Below are 21,763 nucleotides of genomic sequence, written 5' to 3' on the forward strand. Positions count from 1 at the left end.
ATAAATGAAAAGAAAGTAGAAAATTTTTTAATGAGACGTGATTGAATTTGGTATTTTTTTTTTTCTTTGTTGTTGTTTTTAAATTTCGTAACGGTTTCCGTTTGTTCTTCGTTTTTGCATAATAATAATAATAATAATAAGTTTTTAAAAAAAATTCCCACGGGTTCGTCTCGACTGCAAATTTTTTTTTTTTTACCGAATTTGATGATCGCATGATGGATGTTTGAGATTTTCGCGGTTTTTCGCGGTTGGTACCCGTGATTTTATTTTTTAAATGTTGTCGGTTTTTCATTGAATAATCAGAGGAGAAAAAAAAAAAAAAAGAAAATTTTCCTTTCGATTTTCCATAGTATTTTTCCGATTCTGTGCGAGACCGAATAACAAAAAAAAAAAAATGCAATAACGAAAAACGTTAACCGTCGTAAATTTTCCACCGTTAAAAAAAAAAAAACTCGTTTTGCTGTTTCCTCCCCTTCTCCTCCCCTCCCCCTGTTATTTTTATTTAATAAGTCCTTGATAATTATTTTATTTAAAAATTATGCCAGGGCATTAATTCCGACAGCTCCGTTAAATATCATTAAATTGTCCTCTAAAGTGACTCATTTTCTTAAAAAAAAAATTCCTGCCGAATCCGTTTTATTTTCGTCTCAGCCTGTTTGTCTGTCTTTGTCACACGACAATATTAAAATAATAATAATAATGATAATGATAATAAATAAAAAGCTTCCGTCATTTAAAACAACCGTTGTTGAAAAGTTTGAACAAAGTCCAAATCTAAGGGTATTTCACCTTTTTAATTCAGGTAAAATTCTTTTATCTTATTTAAAATATTCCCCCTCCCCGTTTGCCGCCTCCTCTCCCCCGCCATCCTCGTTCGCCCTCCCCCTCCCTCTCCCCTCTGTACCCCTTTGATTAAAGACCAGTTTAATAATTACCTTTATTTTAACGATGGAAAATTTTTTAAATAAAAGATTATCCAGATACGAACGAACACAAATCAAATATTAAATAATAATAATAATAATAATAAATGGTAAACGCCTTAGACGATTTGAAATCAAATGAAAAGTTCAGGATGCACAAGCAAGGACGTGTGAAAGAAAAATTTTTTTTTCGTAAGTAAAAAAAAAAGCAGTCGACGTTTTACCTTCGTATTTAATAATATCCAGTTTAATAAATGCATTAATTACGCGGTTTATTATTGCCTTAAAAAAAAAAAAAACGCAATTTGAACGCACGCGTAATTTTTCTTCGATTAATTATCGATTATAAATAAAAGAATATATATTATTATTATTATTATTACATTTACAATCCATACAAAACAATTAAATTTATATATATATTTCTAGTTTTTCAATCGGCATTTTACAAGAAAAGGGAAACATTAATTTCATCTTCTTATTATTATTATTATTCTTATTCTTCTTTTCTCGTTCCACGTTATTTTGTAATTGACACGATGAAATGATGGAAACTCGAGTAAAACGTTATTCACGTGATACGAATTGAGTAATTTTTTATTTAAAAAAGTGGTTTTAGGGTATTTAGAATTGGTAAATACATTTTAAAAACCTGATCATTTGCAAAACTTTTTTTTTATTTTTTTATTTTTTATTACGATTATAATAATTTAATAAAAAATTACTGTGCGTGTGCGTGTGTATATGCGTGTGCGTGCCTGTGCGTACGTCAAGTAATAAATTAACTTATTATAAATTTGTGAAAAGGACGCGAATGTGACGTGGTCGCGGTCGCGGTCGGACGTATCCGTTCGTTAATTTTATTTAGGTCAATAATTAATAACCATTTCCGGTTTAGAGTGGACAAGTAAGTGCTTGCGTGCATTTCGTATACAAACGAGGTTTTCCCGTCAGTCCGTCTAAGTTTTTTTTTTTTATGTATGTCGGTTAGATTTGTCGTGGAACGAACGAACGAACGAACGTCATCATCGCCACCCTTCGCGAGACGTATGAATACATAATACCTGAATGCGATAACCCAAATAACCCGTACCTACTATCGTAATCAACCGCGCAACGTAATTGAAATTATGGCTTTTGTTTCGTCAAATCTTGACCAAAAAATTTTTTGTTCCCTAGAAAAATCACAAACCACAAATACGCAGTAGAAAAAAGGAAAAAACTCGCAATAGAATCTCTCTCTCTCTCTCTCTCTCTCTCTCTCTAGAATGCGGTAAATAAAAAAAAAGATGGCGCTAGGATAATAATTAAAAAAAAAAAATTGTAGTCTGCTATCTTTCGTAACGTTTTTTTTTTTATTAAGATGAAAAAATCAAACGATTGTTATATAATTATCGATGGATCGATTCGATTTAAGGGTTTTATTTAATATCGCGATATATCGAATCGCGTGGGGGGAGGGGTCATTTTTCGTCGCTCTCCGCGTACGATGATTGATTGAAAACAATTTTGTAAAAGGTGTGAAATTTAGAGCAAGTTTAAGAAAAAAAAAAAAAAAAAAAAAAAGGTTCAAATAAATGTTTAAGATTAAAACGGGATTATTAAAAGGGATCAAGGAAATCGAGTTTTTCAAGGTGTCGTTATTTATTTATTTATTTTTTGTCAAAGTGGATTTTCCGAAATGAAAAAAAAAAAAAATTTTATTTTTTATTTATTTTTTTTTTTTGATCTCGATTTTATCAGGGATAATTACGTGGTAGAGAGAATAAACGGGTAAATCTTGTAAAAAAAAGAAAAAATTTTCACCGTAAAAAAACCGGAAAAGCGACTTGCGATGGAGGAAAAAAAACTGAATTATTATTATTATTATTATTAACGTCATCATTACGACGTTTTTTTATAAAAATCGTGTGGAAAATTTTTTATTTTTTTTTTCGGGGGGGGGTGTTGTTACTTATTTCCGGTACCGCCATATATTATAAACAAGAAAAAATTAAATTTGAATTTGAATTTCCCGCGTAAAATTTAAAAGTTTTTTACATTTTTTTATTACTTTATTATTATTATTACTATTATTATTATTATTATTATTATTATTATTATTATTATTATTATTATTATTATTAGTATATTCCATATACGTTAGTACGATAATAATTTATTACGTAATTAAATATACGTTTTGTCCATTTTTTTTTTTTTTTGTATTTTGCAACGAGAAAAAAAAAACAAAATGAAATTTTCAAAATTTCCACGAAATGTTTTGCAACCCTTTGTGATAAAATGATAATAATAATGATAATGATGATGATAATAATAATGATAATAATGATAATAATAATAATAATAATATAAAATATGATAAAATTAAAATAGAAATTAAAATTAAAAGCTTTTTATTCGATGCGTCGGAAAATTTGCGTTTCAAAACGAACTAATCGTGGAATTAGAAAAAAAAAAAAAAAAAATTAAACCGGAAATGATTTCGTCCGTCGTGGTGCTTGTGACGCGTTTAAATTTATTAAAAGTCTCAACTCTCAACGTTTTATAACCTCGCCCATTCTTTATTCCGAAATAAAAAAATACAATTTTTTTTTTTTTTTTATCGACGTGTCATTAGAATTAAATTTTTAATAAGGAAAAAAAAAAAGTTTTTTTCTTTCACCCCGACACGATTTGTAAAAAAAAAAAAAAAAAAATCGATTAATTTTAATTGTATAGGAATTCATCGATTTCGAAAAAAAATTAATTTTTACCTTGACCGGAAGTAAAAAATTTAAAAAAAAAAAAAAATTTGGCGGGAAATTTTAAATTGCAATTTAAAAAAAATTTTTTTTTTTTTTGTTTTTTGTTTCGTTTGATAAGTTTTTAAGTTTCGGAAAAACAAGAACGACAAGGCAATTTTTTTTTTTTGTCGTCGTCAATAATTGAATTTACTGTGTGTCTTGTAATTGTTAGTGTGTGCGTGTATGTGCGTGTGTGTGCGTTCGCGGGGGGGAAAAGAAACCAGTTTTCGAATGCAGTAGAAAAAAAAAAAAAAACTTAATTTCAGGTCGTCGTCGTCGTCGTCTATTATTATTATTAAACTCGAGGCTAAATTTTTTGTCATTATTGCTCTTGTGGTCAATCACTCTCGTTCTTTTTTTTTTTTATCTTCTCCAGTTATTTATTAATATTATTATTATTTTGTTAAATTCCAGAGTTTGGAGATTTAGTGTGTGTTTCGTATCGACATAAATAAACGAAAACTTTTTTTTTTTTTTTTTCCCAATTTAAATCGCGTTTAAACGCGATATTTACCTTGACAACCTTGAAGTAAAAAAAAAAAAAATTTGGTCACGGATTTCAATGTTTATTTGCCGTATCAAACACACTATTTTTTTTTATTATTTTTACGGCAAATTAACCACCGTCATTTGTTTTCTTCTGCTTCTTCTTTTTATTAACCCGCGTAAATTTAAATTTTTTTTTTTTTTAAATCGAAATGGCGGAAATGGATTCGCATTGAATAATAATAATAATAATATGTGGCGTCGATTCAATTGTCTAGGGTATCCTCGAGTTAGGTGATGGTGGTGGTGGTTTAAATAAAAATCGAAAAACCCTAACCACCATTTCCTGTTTTCTAACCGTTTTCCAAATCGATTAATAAAAAAAACAAAATGGCGTCCGTCTTCTAAGCAATAATTAAATGCGCGTTGCTTTTCTTTTTTCCTCCTTTTTCCTTTCAATTTTAAAAAATATCAGAAAAATTGTTTTTGCAACTTGTTGGACTCCAAACAATAATAATAATAATAATAATAATAAATCAACAAATAAGTTAATAAGTTAAGTTAATAATAAATAAGTAAAAAAGGTCACCAAGATTTCATTTTATTTTATTTTTTTTTTATTTTTTGTGATTTGATTATGTAACTTGACATTATTTAACTTCAATAACAATTATTTTTTTTTTAAATTTATTAATAATTTTCTTTTTTTTTTTTTTTAATGGGAAAAATAACGTCCGACATTTTGCTTTTTTTTTAAACTCGTTAACGCCGACGCAAAATTTATTATTATTATTATTATTATTATTATTATTATTGTTTTTTTTTCGTCGTCGTCGAAACCTTTAAAAAAAAAAAATTTAAAGACAATAAAAATGTCTGTTCGGTTGTATAAAATTCTTTCTTTTAAGGACGTTTTTTAAAATTACCACGTCCTTGCCGCTTTTTTTTCTGATTTTCTTTTGCCACGTATAAAATTCGCGCGTCTTTTTTTTTTTTTTAAACAAAGTTTTAGTTTAGTAAGAGGGAAAAATGTCGATATTAAAACAAACATGAACACGATAAAAGGAAAAAAAATAATTATGCGAATTTAACTTATTTAAATCCTGTCGTTTATTTATATTATTATTATTATTATTATTATTATTATTATTATTATTATTATTATTATTATTATTATTATTATTATCATTATTATTATTATTTAACCTCGTTTTATTCACGTTTAAAGTCGGTTTTTTTGACTTTTTCAGATTTTTTTTTTTTTTTAAAAATAATTTTAAGGTAAAAAATTAAAAACGTTAATTAATCCGATTCGTGACTTACTGATATTTAAATTTAATTAATAAAAAAAAAAAAGAAAAAATCAGGTTTCAGGTTTTTACATAAAAAAAAAAAAAAAAATTTTCGGGTATCGCCAAAAACGAGCGAGTGAGTGAATGAATGAATGACTGACTGACTGACTGAAAATTCTTTTTGTTTAAATCGATTAAATCTCTTATCGCCACATAATTACAGGTACTGTTTAATTAAATCTTGAAATATTATCATAACGTACAGTTAGTTAATGAGTTAATTTTATTCGAACCAACGCCCCATTATTCCCGTGTCCCCCTACCTTCCACCCCCCCCCCATTAAAATTTTTTTTTTTTACGGTTTTTCTTTCGCAAGTGATCTAATAATTAATTATTAAGTCGATGGTGACACAATTACAAAAGCGCCTCAATTAATTTACAGTTTTTCATTCAAGGTCAATTTTTTTTCAGGCACAAAAATTCCGTTAAGTCACAATGGGCCCCGAAGTCAATCGATAAAAATATTTTTTTTTACAATTGTTTTCAGAATGATTCGATTCAAAACAATCGAGGAAGAAACAGGACCGTGATCGTTAAACGAAAAGCAGTACCCAGAAGTATCGAACCTAGTCTTTATGATATAAGTAATTCTAGTCCAAATCCAAACTTTAGGAGTCGTCAAAGGGGACGAACCAGGTACGTTCCCGATTCGCAAGTTGATTCTCAAACCAATAGTTTACGCACTTTGGAATTTTCAAGTCAAACGGATGCACCCGCGTTCGGGAGCAGAAGCGGAAGAAACAACAGGTTCAGAAACCAACCGGAAAACGATTCCAACGGGCACAATTTAGAGAGGAGCAAATCGGAAACAGTCACGAGAATAAATTATAACGGTGACGAACCTCAAGCCGGGAGAAAAATCGATTCTAATTACGTTTCGCAAAGATTTCAATCGAGAAGAAGGATAACGCCGGAAAGAAAACTCGGCATTTCTAACGACGACATATTAAACGGAGACGATCAATTACCTTTGGCCGATATAACCAACTATCAAAGTGCTCAGAGACCGGTTAACGTTATCAGAGGACGAAAGTTTTATGCGGAAAAACCTCAGGCCAACGTTCAAACCGAAAGGCCAACCGTTGACAGAGGTAGAACCAGGGCTTTTAGTACGAGGTATCAAAATACCCAACCGACCACAGAATCGCAGACGATTTTGGACCCAGATGTCAATAGAAGAAGCGATTTTGGATTTGCGGACCAGAAATTTAACAATAAAAATCGCGCCAATACCAGGTTCGATCAAATACAACAACCCAGGAGTGACGTTTCCCGTCAAAATTCTCAAAGAAATTATCAAGATTTAACGAGTGACGATGCCACACCTTTGAGCTCGCGTGGATTCGATCAAATTGTACCGAGAAACGATCCCGTTTCTTATTTCGGTCGAAATGAAGCCCTACCGAAAAACACAAATCGTCAAGCCTTTAGCCACGTGGGAATAAATGATAAAATCACATTATCAAACACCGAGGAACAAAATCAAATCAGATCTAGAAATGATGGCGGCGTACCTCCGAATTCCAGGAGATTTAATCAAATTAATTCTAGAACTGGAGCACAGTTTGCAAGCAGGACAAGATCTAACGAACAGTCGAAAGAAAGTAATTTCGCGCAGAATTTTAAAAATAACGACGAATCTTTGTCTAAACTTCCACGGCAAAATTACGACAGAACGATTTTAACACGTCAGAACGCTAATGCTTTGCCTTTGAATAATGACGTCACGTACTCACCCTCAACGGTAAACGATCAAGAAGCTTTACTGCAGAGCGTGCACGGAACGGACACGTTGAAAATCACGGCGATTCCTCCTCAGTTACAAGGACTCGGTCAAAATTCTCAACAAAACGATGCTCTATCTTCAAGCACGCAGGAATTCAGTCAAATAACGTCGCAAAATGACGTTTCGAATTCTAATCAGAAAAGATTAAACAGAATTATTTCTAGAAACGGTGGTGGTGGTGGTGGAATAAATTTATCGCGGAATCGTAATCAACCTGTCTCCAGGCAACCTGAAAACAATCAAGGAACTCCGAACGTGTCTTCAAGCCCTCAAGAACGGCAAAACGATTTTCAATCGAGAAACGAAGCTCTTGCATTTACCAGACGCCGAGGAGATGTAAAATCTAGAAATGAAATTAACGAACAAAGTTCTAATCAAGCAAGAAATAAAAATGATGATTCTGGTAGTACCGCAACTCAAGGTCGTTATCACATCAGATCAAGAAACAATGGTGGATTTTCAATAAGATACAGAGGGAACCAAGAAACGGAAAATCAACTTTCTAATAATTTAAATTCCGTAGATCCCAATCAGGTATTGTCAAATAACGCTTTCCAGTCTAGGAATGTACAGAGAATCGGTCAAATACCTGCCAGAAACGAGGCCTTTCAACAATCAGAAACTCCAAATAGAGGTTTGCCACGAGAGCAAGAATTAATTTCTACACAACGTCCTACATCTCGAAATGGCGGTACATACACTAGATCGAGAACTCGGGTGACAACCGGCACTGATTCCTCCATTTCAAACACGGAACAATACACTCAAGTTACTCCTCGAAACGATTTATTATCGAGGAACACGCCGAGATTTGGTCAGACTACGAGAAGAAACGAATCTCCCGTTTCTTTAACTCAGTCCAACAGTAATCAACCTTTACCATCAAGAAATGATGTTTCCGGCCGGCAAAAAAATAATGACGTAACGCCAAATTATGAATCATCTTATACTAGAGCTCCGGAGCAGGTCAATACCGAAAATGAAGCTTATTCTAGAAGTACTCAAAGATTCAATCTCGCCACTCGAAGAAACGATGTGGCTTTGTCATCTCCACAAACTTCTGATCGAGCTTCGTCCAGAAACGATGCAACACTTTCCAGTCGAAAAATTTATGATCAAAACACAAATATCGATTATTCGCTTGACAATAATCCGGAATTTAATCAGGGTACCGAACGTAATAGTGCTTTTAATACCAGAACCACTCAAAGATTTAATCAAATAATGCAAAAGTCCAATGCTGAACTTCCTCCAGTGCAATCTTTGAACCCGACAGTAATTCAAAATAATAACGAAAACGTGTTCTCTCGTAACCAGTTTAATAATCAAAATCAAAATTACGATTCGTTGAACTATAACACCCAAGAACAAAATCAAATTCAACCTCGTAAAGAAACATTGTCGAAGAACACACCAAGGTTTGATCAAGTCACTCCAAGAAGTGATGTAGAATTTTCCACTCCGCAAGTTGGGTTGAAAAATGATGGTTTAGTCGCTAATCGACAAAGACCTGATGAATTATCCAACGCTCCGGAAAATAATCCAGTGCCTTTGCGAAATGAAGTTTACACCAGCGGTAATCAAAGATTTAATCAAGCTACACGGAGGACTGATATTCCCACCAACACCAATCAACCCAATTTTGATGACGTATCACTAAATCGCGATTCTTCTTATTCCAACGCACCAGAGGTTAATCCAGCTACGCCACGGATCAATGCAAACTTTAGAACCACTCAAAGATTTAATCAGGCTACTCGAAGGGTTGATACTTCTTACAACAACCAACAAAATTTTGATGATGCAGCATTAGGTCCTGACTCTTCTTATTCAAACGCACCGGTAGCGAACCCAGTTACGTCACGAAGTAATGCAGACTTCAGGAGTACTCAAAGATTTAATCAGGGTACACAAAGAACTGACATCCCTTTCAATAATCAACAAAGTTTGGATGACGTATCATTGAACCCTGATCCTTCTTACTCCAACGCACCGGTAGTGAATCCAGTTACGTCACGGAATAATTTAGATTCCAGAAATACTCAAAGATTTAATCAGGGCACACAAAGAACGGACATCCCTTTCAATAATCAACAAAATTTTGATGACGCAGCGACTTTAAGTCGTGATTCTTCCAATGTACCGGAAGTTAATCCAGTTACATCACGAAATAACGTAGACTCCAGAAGTACTCAAAGATTTAGTCAAGGTACACGAAGGACCGATATTCTCAACACCAATCAACCCAATTTTGATGACGCAGCATTAGGTCCTGATTCTTCTTATTCAAACGCACCAGAGGTTAATCCAGCTACGCCACGGATTAATGCAAACTTTAGAACCACTCAAAGATTTAATCAGGCCACTCGAAGAGTTGATACTTCTTACAACAACCAACAAAATTTTGATGAAGCATCATTAGGTCCTGATTCCTCTTATTCAAACACACCGGTAGCGAACCCAGTCACGTCGCGAAATAATGCAAACTTCAGAAATGCTCAGAGATTTAATCAGGGAAGTAGAAAAAATGATGGTGATTTTTCTAATTACCAACCTTCCTCAAGAAACGATGGCTCTCCATCTCCTCGGCTCGATTATAAAGATGTTACGCCTAATTACGAAGAATCGCATTCTAGTTTTTCGGAAGCCAATTTAAATACTCCGCGAAATGATGTAAATTCACATAGATTTAGACAAGGTGCTCAGAGAAGCGGAGCACCTCCTTCTACTTCTCAAAATTTCAACCAAGCAACTGAAACCAGATTTGATCAGGACACCAGAAGGGGAGACCCCACATTTTTGCCTTCGCAAACCGATGATAATCAACCTACATCGAGAAATGTTGTTTCCAATCGACAAAAATATAACAACGATGCGACATCAAATTTTGAATCGTTTAACTCCAACGTTCAGGAATTTAATCAAGTGAACCCACAAAACGAACCGTACAACACGAGAAACGCACAAAAATTTAATCAAAACTCACGAAGAGGTGGAAATAGTTTTTCAACGTCAAGAACAAACAATCAAGATGCTCCAAATGAATTTTCTTTTCCCAGTTCACCTGCACTAAGTCAAATTACTTCAAATATTGATACCTCATTCGGAAGTGCACCCGTACTAAATGACGTGACACCGAGAAACGACGTAGTTCGCTCTACCACGCAATATTTCAACCAAATATCATCGAGGAATAAAGATTTTAATCCGACTGGATACGATGTCGAAATTTCAAGAAATGGCGATTCGCCTGTGAATAATCAAAGGCAGCAAATAGGAAATAATTATAGTCAAAAGAACGACCAGGTTTTTCCAGAGCCGAATCAAGTTTACTCGAGAAATAACGACGTAAACTATCAAAATCCGGAACAAGGGCAAAGTTTTTCAACGGAAGTGTATCAGTCTCCGGCTAGAACAACAACTAGATTTTCCTCACCGTTGGAAAATGAATTCGAATCCAATCAAAATTCGCGAGACAGCACCGGAAATACTTTAAACTCTCAATCATTCGTCGACGGTAATCAAAATATTTTACAAGGAAGAAACAACAACAACAACAACAACAACTACCACCGTTCTTCTAATTTCGGTCGCCAATTTAATCAAATCAAACCGTCGTTCGTAAACGACGACTCCCCTTCTTTGGCAGCAGACGATGGAAACGATTTTAGTACTCCCTTTTCTTCGTTGCAATCGGATGGTTCAACAGAAAACCCCTCGTCTCAAAATTTTGACAATAATTTAGATAGACCGTATAGAAGGCGTCAAGTAATACGAAAGATTGTTAATAATAATAATAATTCTCAGGACAGAAAACTCGAATCTGCTCCGGTAGAAAAACAAAATTTTAGAAATAATTTTAGAGGGAGAGGTGGGAGAACGGAAACATCTACAAAATCAAATTTCGAAAACGACGTTCCTTTAGACGGACAATATGAACGACAAACAGGAAGAAAAGATGCCGGATCAAATCTGCGAAACGGAGGAGGAGGTTTTACGGGACTTCCGGTCAATTTTGAATCTTCGACTATTTCGAACGAAGTGTCATTCAGTTCATTTACCTCTAGAAATCCAGAAGAACAATCATCATCCCCCCGATTCCGGAACAATAAAGAAAACGCACCTTTTAAAAATTCAGCATTTAGAAGCAGAGCGAGGTTTCAAACGGAAGCGCAAATACCAACGGAAGCGTTTACCGAAATCATTCAAACGGAAAACATACAAGATGGAGAAACTCAATTTCCGGCAACCGATAAACCAACAACGACATATAGAAACAATTTCAGAAGAGGTGGCAGACCTCAATTTTCAGGTCAATCAATCATAAATTACGAACCGGGATTCGAAAATAATAATAATAATAATAATAAGGACGATAACAAATATGACGAAAATTCGAACGCGTTGAATTTGAACGAACAAAACAATCAACCGAGTTTAATACCAAGAACCGTGACGCCCTCGCCATTCTCATCTACGATTCCAAAAGAATCTTCATCCACGTCGTTTACCGCAAATACCGCTTCGATAACAACAACAACAAGAACCACCACACCCAGAACGACGATCACAACTTCGGCAAGCATAACGACACCGACGTCTGTCGGTAAGAATCGCTCGGAGGAAAATTCCGAAGAATCACCCAATTACCCGAAAGAATTTTTAGAAAAATTAAAAACTACGAAAGATGTTTCGCCTCCTCCTAAAAATCAAGAAGGAAAACCTTCTTCGATCAACAGGAATTTAACCTTTAAAGAACAACTTATATCATCGATAAACGAAAGGAGTCATAAGACGACGCAAAAACAAACAACAATCGCATCGTCTCCTCCGACGTTTTCTGCAACGGTTCCAAGATTAAATTCGATTACGACGGAAACGGTTTTCGAAGCGACGGAACCCATGACGGAGAAAAAATCAACATTTTCGACGACTCCGTCATCGAGAAGAAAATACAGTCAATCGTTTTATAGAAAGTTGGCAGAAAAGACATCCTACAGTTCTCAACCTCGGAGCGGTACGGACTCGCCGAAATCCGCCGAAGGGGATGATAATCCGACGGAAAGTAAAAAATCAGCCGGAACCGGAAATTCATTCAGAAAAAGTTTTAAATCTTTTACGAACAAACCATTATCGTTTTCCTCATTGGTCGAAAGTCGAAACGATCAATCGAACGTGAACGAAGAAAGACGAAGATTCGTACCGAAAAATAAAGTGTCACAAGAAGAGAGAAAACAAAGAATCGCTTTGCTCAAGGAAAAACTCAAAGAAACCAATTCGAAAGAGTCTTTAGTGTTTCAAGCAAACACGTATCCGGTTCCGGATTTGACGGGTTTCACGATGTCGGGAGAACCACAATTTGCCGCTTTGACTTCTGTATCGACACCGGATTCGTACACGGATGAGAATCCCGTCACGGAAACCGTAATACCCACGACGAAATCAAGCGAAGAATCATCCACATCGGAAGAATCCGATAAAAAATACGATCTCATTACATTGGGAACGGAAAATAAAGTGACCGTTATTTACGTTGGCAACAATTCCGTTAACACTTCAGCTTTAACGGAATTGTTTCCGAGCACGACGTCAACTCAAAATTTTGAATCTTCGTCGACGACGACGACGACGACGACAACAACAACAACAACAACTCAAAAACCGCAAAATGAAGTCGACAGTTCGTCGACGACTGAGGGATTTTCAATAATTGTAAGTACATCACAATCCCTTTTATTCATTTTTTTAAAAATTAAAACTCTTAAAAATTTACGACAAAAAAAAAAAAAAAATTTCAGAACGCGACATTATTTCCATCGACACGTCATAAATTTTCTGCCAGATTGAATTCAACTGCGAGTGTTACGCAAGAATTATCAAAAATCGTGACGGACGTTCCATTATTTTCAAGTACGGAAAAACCAGTCTCAACGGTAAGTCGTGCAAACCTCCATTTTTTTTTTTTTTTTTTTGTACTAAAATTGAATGTTGTACTTATGTAAAAAAAGACAAAAAAAAATTTTCTGACACTTTAAAATTCTTTTCCGATCTATAACCTTCTTAGGTTTGTTTAATTTGAAAAATGCTAAAAAAAACTATTTGCAGGAATTACCGGGGATAATATCGATTCAAAGTTTATTTAACGCTTCTATTAATTCTTCGAAAGCGTCTTTAACTTCTTCAAATTCTTCCGACGAAAACACCAACACCGTTGTTACCGACACTCTTCCTCCCGTCGCCGTATCCACTTCGCCAACTTCCGTTCCGAACGCATCGTCGCAAACGACCGCGTCGTCCAAACGTTCGAACGCCAAGAAAAAATCATCGGGTAGAAAAAAATCGAGCAAAAAAAAATCAAAAGGGAAAAATTCGAATAACGGAGCAAGTCAAAAATCCGGTTCGAACGATGCGAAATCGAATATAAAAAATGTTAATAATAATAATAATAATGATAATTCAACAACGGTAAGACCCGCAGAAGTAACCTCCCCTACGGGAAAATCAAATAACAACATCACCAATGTACAGCTGCAGCCCTTACCCCTCGCTTTATTGAACATAGAAACAATTATTAACCAAACTATGGAAGTTGTAAATAGTAATCCAGTGACGAGTCCTCAATCGGGTCTGATAGCTCCAAGGTCGGAATTAAACGCTCTTACGCCGCAAACGATTTTAGAAAGGGAAGGGGATGAAGAAACGACGACGCCAAGAGCACGATCGACCTTTCCTTCAAACACTAATTCTAACGATAACTCTACTAACCTAACGGAAGGTACCAGATTCGAGTCCGATGTAAATTGTATCGGTGAAAGTTGTAAAAATGCATCGTCTCAATACCTGTACCTGGGTAACGATGAATCCGTAAAAAACAGGCACGGTTTGTCTTATTCTAGGTATAGGGGAACAACGAAATCACCCGAAGCCTTGAGGAAAATTTTCATTTTTGGAATTTTCCCCAATAACACGGTGCAAAAAAGACCGTTTCCCAATTCCGGGGTAGTCGAACGTCAAAGGTATAACGATTACATTACGAGGCGTCCCACGTCACCCCCCTACATGACTCCCGATTACGACGTTTTCGGTGTTTATCCCAACAATAGCGTCGTGAGAAGACGCGGATGGAAAGCGTTCGATTACGAAAAGTATCGAAGTCCTTACATCATTTTCGGAATATACCCGAATAATACGTTGATTAAAAAGTATCCCAACGGAACGACGATAAATGACGAATTTATGATATCGGATAATGAGATAAAAAGGGTGCCCGAGTACAATCATCCGAGAGGATGTCTGTGCAAGGAAAATAATGCGGGCAACAGCGTTGCCACTTCTTCATTTTCTTCTACTACTACTACTACTACCACCACCACCACATCAAAGACCGTAGAAACGACGAGCGTGCCATCATCGACTCCTCAATTTATGCAATCGATTACGACGGAAAGTGGACAGAGAGAAGATGATGAAAGTACTGAAGAATCGGAGGATAGTACCGATGATGACGCTGAAAATATAGATTTATCAACCATAGGAGAAAATGAATTAAATGATGATAATTCAAGCACAGCCACGACACCTTCCGACGCCAATGATGATGAAAGCGAAGAAGAAGAAGAAGAAGAAAGTGATGAAGAAAATGATATAAGTAATGGTGATTTCACGACAACGTCTCAACCGGGATCATTGAACGAAGTCGAACCGACTGAAAATTTCTATGATTCCACGACCAGAGCGTACGAAGGAGAAGAAGTTGAAAGTTCAACCATTTCTCAAGAAGAGAATTATGAAGACAACACGACTAAAGCCGTACAAAAAGGTGATGAACTGGAAGAATTAGAAAATGCAGAAGACGCAGACAATGCATCCACACCGAAGAGTAGTTCAGAGGAAAGTACCACCGTAGCTTACGATCAAGAATCGTTTTCAAATGGAGAATTGAACGATGATAATTTATCAACGTTTACGGAAAAAGAACCTTTCGAAGGATTGGCCGATGCCGAACGAGAAGATGATGAAAAACTTACAGGTACGACGCAGACATCAATAGAATCATACGATGGAATTTCCGAACAAGAAAAGGGCGATGAAGAGAGTTTAGGATTAGGTGAAACAACAACAGCCAAAAGCGAAGGTGAGTTTGAAGCAACGGAAATCAATACGGAAAAGACTGAAGACGAATTCGAAAGAAATCAATTATTAGGTTCCGTAACTACGGAACAACCAGAATTGTCGGAACGACAATCCACGCCCAGCGATATCGAAGATTTTCAAACGGAAAACACAACACCATCATCTGCCAATAATTCAGAAGATAATAATTCATTGAGCAATTTACTTGATAGGCCAGGAACTCTGGAAGGAAGTACGACTCAAAATTATGAAACCGTAACAGAAAGCTCAACAATCCCTTCACCGGGTCAAAATTTGGAAATGACAACGCAAAAACCAGAAACTCAAGAAGGCACTGATGAAAATGAATCGCAATTGGATTCGGACAATTTAGTGACAAATACCGAAAAAACGGAAACTCAACAGAATTCGGTGGAAGAGGAAAACTTTTCCATAGATTTGGGTTTCGGATTAGAAAATGTCGAAAATGATGAAGTTACATCTAAACCGGTTACTACGCCTCAACCACCACAAGATAATATTTTAAATGAAGAAGATTTAAAAGAGGTACAAGTATTGAAAGAATTATCGAACAAAGGTAGCGACGGAGAATTCGTTGAGGATTCCAAATCTACGACGCCACCGAGCGTAAATGAAAATAACGAGGAAGATTATGTAGAAATAACAGAAAGCACAAAACCTCAAACGGATGTCGATAATCCAACAACGCCATCTAGCCTTAACGAAAGCACCGAAGCACCCGAAGTAGAAAGAGTTGTAGAAATAACGGAAAGCACAAAACCTCCGACAGACTTTTTACAATCAACAACTCCGTACAATGCGGATGAAAATGCTGTTTTTAACGATGATGAAGAAAGGGTAGTGGAAATTACAGAAAGCACGAAACCACCCTTAGATTTACCACCACCATCGACCACTCCTTCAAGTGTCTACGACGAAAACACAGTCGGACCTAACGAAGATGGCGTCGTAGAAATAAAAGAAAGCACGAGGCCGAATTACGACTTCCCGCAATCAACGACCCCGTCGCCATTAAGTGATGCCACAGAATCACCGGATGCCGAAAGAGTCGTTGAAATCACGGAAAGCACAAAATCACCTCTAGATTATTCAGTATCCACAACTCCTTCGGGTCTATACGAAAATGAAATTTCCACCAACTACGAGGGAATCGTAGAAATAAAAGAAAATACCGAGCCGCAGTTAAATTTCCCATTTCCCACGACTCCATCGAACCTTGTTGAAAGCACAAACGAGCCTGATGCGGAAAGGGTTGTAGAAATAACCGAAAGCACAAAATCTCCCTTAGATAATTCTATTCAGTCCACAACCCCTTCGAGCGTGGAAGAAAATTCAGTTTCTTACGAGGATGAAAGAGTTGTAGAAATTACCGAAAGCACTAAACCCCCCGTAGATAGTTCTATTCAATCCACAACCCCCTCAAGTGTAGACGAAGGTATAGTGTCCTACGATGACGAAAGGGTTGTAGAAATTACCGAAAGCACAAAACCTCCCACGGATAATTTAATACAAACAACAACCTCACCGAGCACGGGTGAAAATTCAGTTTCTTTCGACGAAGAAAGAGTTGTAGAAATAACCGAAAGCACTAAACCACCGCTCGAATCTAATTCCGTTCAATCGACAACGTCCTCAAGTTTGGACGAAGGTACAGTATCTTACGACGATGAAGAAAGGGTAGTGGAAATTACGGAAAGCACGAAACCACCCTTAGATTTACCACCGCCATCGACAACTCCTTCAAGTGTATACGACGAAAACACAGTCGGACCTAACGAAGATGGCGTCGTAGAAATAAAAGAAAGCACGAGGCCGAATTATGACATCCCGCAATCAACCACCCCGTCGCCATTAAGTGATACCACAGAATCACCGGATGCCGAAAGAGTCGTTGAAATCACGGAAAGCACAAAGCCGCCATCAGATTTTACAGAATCGACTACCCAACAAAGCGTTTTGGAAAACGAAAATGACAAACAAACGGTTGATGTACAACAACAACAGCAGCAGGACCAACAACAGGAAATTGTCTTTTCGCAAGAAGAAAATTCTGAAGAAGAAGAAGAAGAAGGTGAAGGCGGCGTGGATTTGAGTGAAGAGGATCAAGTCGTAGAAATAAATGAAAGTACAAAACCCGTTGGTGACGTCACCGGAAGTAACGAACAAACGGAATCATACGATTACGAAACCGAACAAGGGGGAGAACAAGGTTACGTTTACGAAAAACCCATCGGCGGTGAATTATTTACCGTCGAAGATTATTCCTATGAAAATAACGATGAAGAAAAACAATCGGAAGAATTTTACGAAACGGGTCGTACGACGACGGGTCTCGATGAAGACACATCGGAACCTTTTACCGTAGATGGTGAAACCGACGACGACGACGACGACGACGACATTCAATCAAAGAAATTCGATGTCAATACAGAAGATATAAAAACGGTTGCAAATTGGATATCGGATACGTTCACTTCCGGTTACGATCAAAAGAAAAGAGAATCATCATCATCATCATCATCATCGATCGATAGCGAATTGCAACCCGCGACAAAAAGTTACGCCACCAAATTGTCGACAACATCAACATCAACATCAACATCGGATCTTTTGACTTCCCTCTTTCCAATAAGTGTAGAATACATACAATCATCGACGGCACAAAACAGCGTTAAAAAGAGACAACGGGTAAACAATATTTGATAATAATTTGATAAAAATCCTTTTAAATCCAAAAAAATTTTCCCTTTTCGTTCGCACACCGGAAAACCTTTTCTATTATTATTCGCTTGTACAAAAACCTTTTTGCATGATTCTTTTTTTTTTTCCAGCCTTTTTTTGCTTTCTGAATTTGTTGATGACAATAAAAACACGCACACACGCACGCACACGCACACGCGCACGCACTCTGGGAATACTTTTGTACCTTTTTTTTTTTTTCTCTTTTTCGGTTTTTCTTTGGTTCTTTTTACTGATACACTTTTACTACTCACACTCGTGGGATTTTCCTTTCAACTTTCTTATTTCTTAAGCACGATTATTGTACAGTTTTATCCAATAACAAAATATGTGTATGTGTGGTAGTGAGTAAAAAAGTAAAAAAGTTTGTCTCTCAATTTACAGAGAACGACAAAAGACGAAAATGAAACATCGAGTTTAACCAACTTAGCTTACCGTGCACTGGTGAGTTATCACTTTTTGTACTACGACTAATTTGTCCTCCTCCTCCTACTCCGGTCATTATTCTTTCTTGCAATTATTTAAAACACGTGGCCATCACGTGGTGTCACTGTGAGCACGCGTCACACGTGGTCTCATTCTGTAAAAGAATAGAAAAATTTGTTACACCAAAATCGCAAGAGGGAATAATGGCCCCCCACGCATTCCCCCCCCCTCGAGGTAAATTAAGCAGAGAAAAAAAAAAAACGTTTCAGAGTTCGTCAAACGATTCACCGATTCCAATCATGACGACGGCGACGTTGAGGACTACCCCTACTACTACCCCTTCTGCTGACACGACAACGATTATTATACCGACGTCATCGTCGCGAATAATCGAAACGAAAAAAGTTAAAAATTTATCAACGACAAGCGTGAAAGCTTATCAAACTATGACAAATATAATGACGTCAACGCCCGTACCCGAAACGGTTTTTATCGTGACACCAGAATCTAAAGCAACCGAAACGGTTGTCTCGGATTCGGAAACGAAAAGGGGTAAAGTCAAATTCGTGACGCTTAAACCTGGTTACGTCATAACAACAAACGTTGAAAATGATAATGAAATTATGACGTTATCATCGCAACACGTTCAGAAAGTAACAAAGGCTCCGGCCCAAATCCCTGAGAATTTTCTAACGACGGTGGTGAGTAAATCCTTACCGAAAAATGAATAATAATAATAATAATTAAAGCGAGAGAGTGAGAGAGAGAGAGAGAGAGTATCGAATTAAATTTTTTTTTTTTAAACCGTTTTTCTTTAGTTTGATGATATTGAAGAAAGAACGTCATCACCGATACCACCGGGGATATTAAAAAATGCGGGTAAAGAATTACCTGCGGGAGACGGACTAAGCGTGGCACTAGCAAGAAGGGTATACACTTTTCTTTTTTTTTACATTCTGTCCTCGTCCGCCATTTTCTTTTTTATTTAATAATTTTTTTTTTTTTTTTTAGATAATATCGTTGGCTTTAGAAAGAGCCATAACGAATTCGAAACAACAACAACAAGTGGGGAGAAATTCGAAAAAAACCAACAACGACAACCTCATTCAAAATCTTTCGAATGTTGAAACGTTGGAAAAACGTTTTTCGTCGTCCACGTTCAAACCCCAATTTTCCGGCGTGGCTAAAAGAATTGTTGTAGGTTCTGCCAAAACGGCAACGTCGACGACTACAACGACGCCGACGACAACAACAACAACAACAACGACGGTGAAACCTACAACCACGACGACGACGACGACGAAGAAACCTACAACCACGACGCCAACTACAACCACGACGACGACGACGACGACGACAACTACACGGAAACCCAGGCCAGTTTTCATCAAAACAAGTCCTAAAACGTTTTTAAGGTTCACGAGTCCGAGAGGATACTACAAATCAAGATCGAAAACAACGGCGGAAACACCCGAAAATCAACAAATAACTTTAGATTTAGCAAAAGCATTATCAGACATACAAGAGCCAATCATATCAAAGAATTCCATTCAAAAGAATACGAAATCGGGAACGGTGAAAACTCAACCGGAAGTTGATACATTGAAAATTTTATTTTCAAACGATAAAAATTCATCACCGACTCATAATCCTCCAAACAATCAACAGGTATGAGAGAGACGTTTTAAAAAATGATTAAAAGAAAAAAATTATTAATTACGATTTGTGTGTTTGTTTTGTCGCAGATCACGGAAGATTTAAACGCTCTTCTTTCCGGTTTGTGGCAACCGTCACCGACGTCGACGACAAAGTCAAAATCAAAATCTCAAGTGTCATTCATCGAAGCCAATAACGTGACGCCGAGCGGAGGTCAAAGAGTCGTCAAAACGGAAAAAATTACACTTCCAAAAACGGCATCGGATTCATTGAGCGACAGCGATTTGAAATTACTCGAAGCCATTTTAACTAAACAGGGAGCCGAGGGAGCAGAAAAAGATTTCCAACAAATCGTTCAAAATCAAATAAGGCTCGCCGTACGTGAAAAACCTTTTTTCTATAAACCTTAAACCTTTCGAATTTACAAAAAAAATTTTCTTGTATTTGAACCTTTTTTCAATTAACAGGAAGAAGTGAGAAAAGCGAGTAGAAACATAAAGAAAAAACAAAAGGCACCGACGACGACGACTCCGAAACCTACTACGAGAGGTCGACTCAGTTACCTTTTTAACATATTGGGTGGGGGAAGAAGGCAAAACCAACCCATTGTAAGTTTAACTTGTGCAACTTGTCGTACACGCGAGTATTGCAAATAAAGTAAACGCGTAACGATGGGGGGCTGTCTTTTACCCCCCCCCCCCGTTTAAATTAATATTATTATTATTATTATTACTTTTTTTTTTTTAAAGGGAATAAAATTACCTAAAAGGATACCGAAAACGCGTGCGAATCAAAACAGCAACAGTCATCCAGATCCTATCAACGATTTCGTAAGTTTTTTTTTTTTTTTTTTTTTTTCTAAAAATTTTAAAGTGATTTGAAAAGAAAAATGAAAAGGTTACTTTTCTCGTAACAGGACGAAGGATCTTTGCCTCCATCAGATCGAACGGCGAGAGGAGAATTAGTTTCAGCTGCCATTGACGTCACAAAAGCCGTTTCGAAATTTATGGGAACCGTATTTACGGTAAGACAGAGAGAGAGAGAGAGAGAGAGAGAGAGAGAGAGAGAGAGAGAGAGAGAGAGAGAGAGAGAGAGAGAGAGAAATTACGTATGAAATCCATGTAAAAAAAAAATTTTTTTTTTTCGTTCCAGAACGCCGCTCATTCGTTTCAAAATTTCGTACGGACTTTGGGAAGTTAGCGAACGTCCCCCCTTCCCACTTTTCCACTCTCCCCCTCTTCTCACCCCTCTCCTCCTCACTCCTCCCGCTCCCGCTCCGCGCGCACGCGCAATTTATTAACAATAATTTAATTAATGTCTTTCTATTTTCTTTAAAAAAAAAAAAAAATAGTCATTAAATAACAATTTTTAAGTAACGTTTCTTTTATACCTTTATTATTATTATTATTATTATTATTCATTAGCGTCGTAGTCGTCGCCATTATCGTCATCAT

The 21,763-nt window shown here is 36.4% G+C and overlaps 1 protein-coding gene across 1 annotated transcript; it reads left to right on the forward strand.

Annotated features, from left to right (window-relative positions):
* Window positions 1-5,067: 5,067 nt before the first annotated feature.
* Window positions 5,068-21,509, forward strand: Phum_PHUM507240 (uncharacterized protein; the record flags this gene model as incomplete). The annotated part of the gene is made up of 14 exons (XM_002430963.1): window positions 5,068-5,106; window positions 6,036-13,046; window positions 13,133-13,267; window positions 13,440-18,176; window positions 18,612-18,671; window positions 18,923-19,354; window positions 19,472-19,582; window positions 19,665-19,854; window positions 20,035-20,321; window positions 20,399-20,686; window positions 20,777-20,917; window positions 21,059-21,139; window positions 21,226-21,333; window positions 21,462-21,509. The coding sequence occupies 14 exons, from the start codon at window positions 5,068-5,070 to the stop codon at window positions 21,507-21,509; spliced, it is 13,668 nt and encodes a 4,555-aa protein (XP_002431008.1).
* Window positions 21,510-21,763: the final 254 nt, after the last annotated feature.

Source organism: Pediculus humanus, genomic scaffold (genome assembly GCF_000006295.1).
Source record: "Pediculus humanus corporis 1103172108278 genomic scaffold, whole genome shotgun sequence".
In the NCBI taxonomy this organism is placed as follows: Eukaryota; Metazoa; Arthropoda; class Insecta; order Psocodea; family Pediculidae; genus Pediculus; species Pediculus humanus.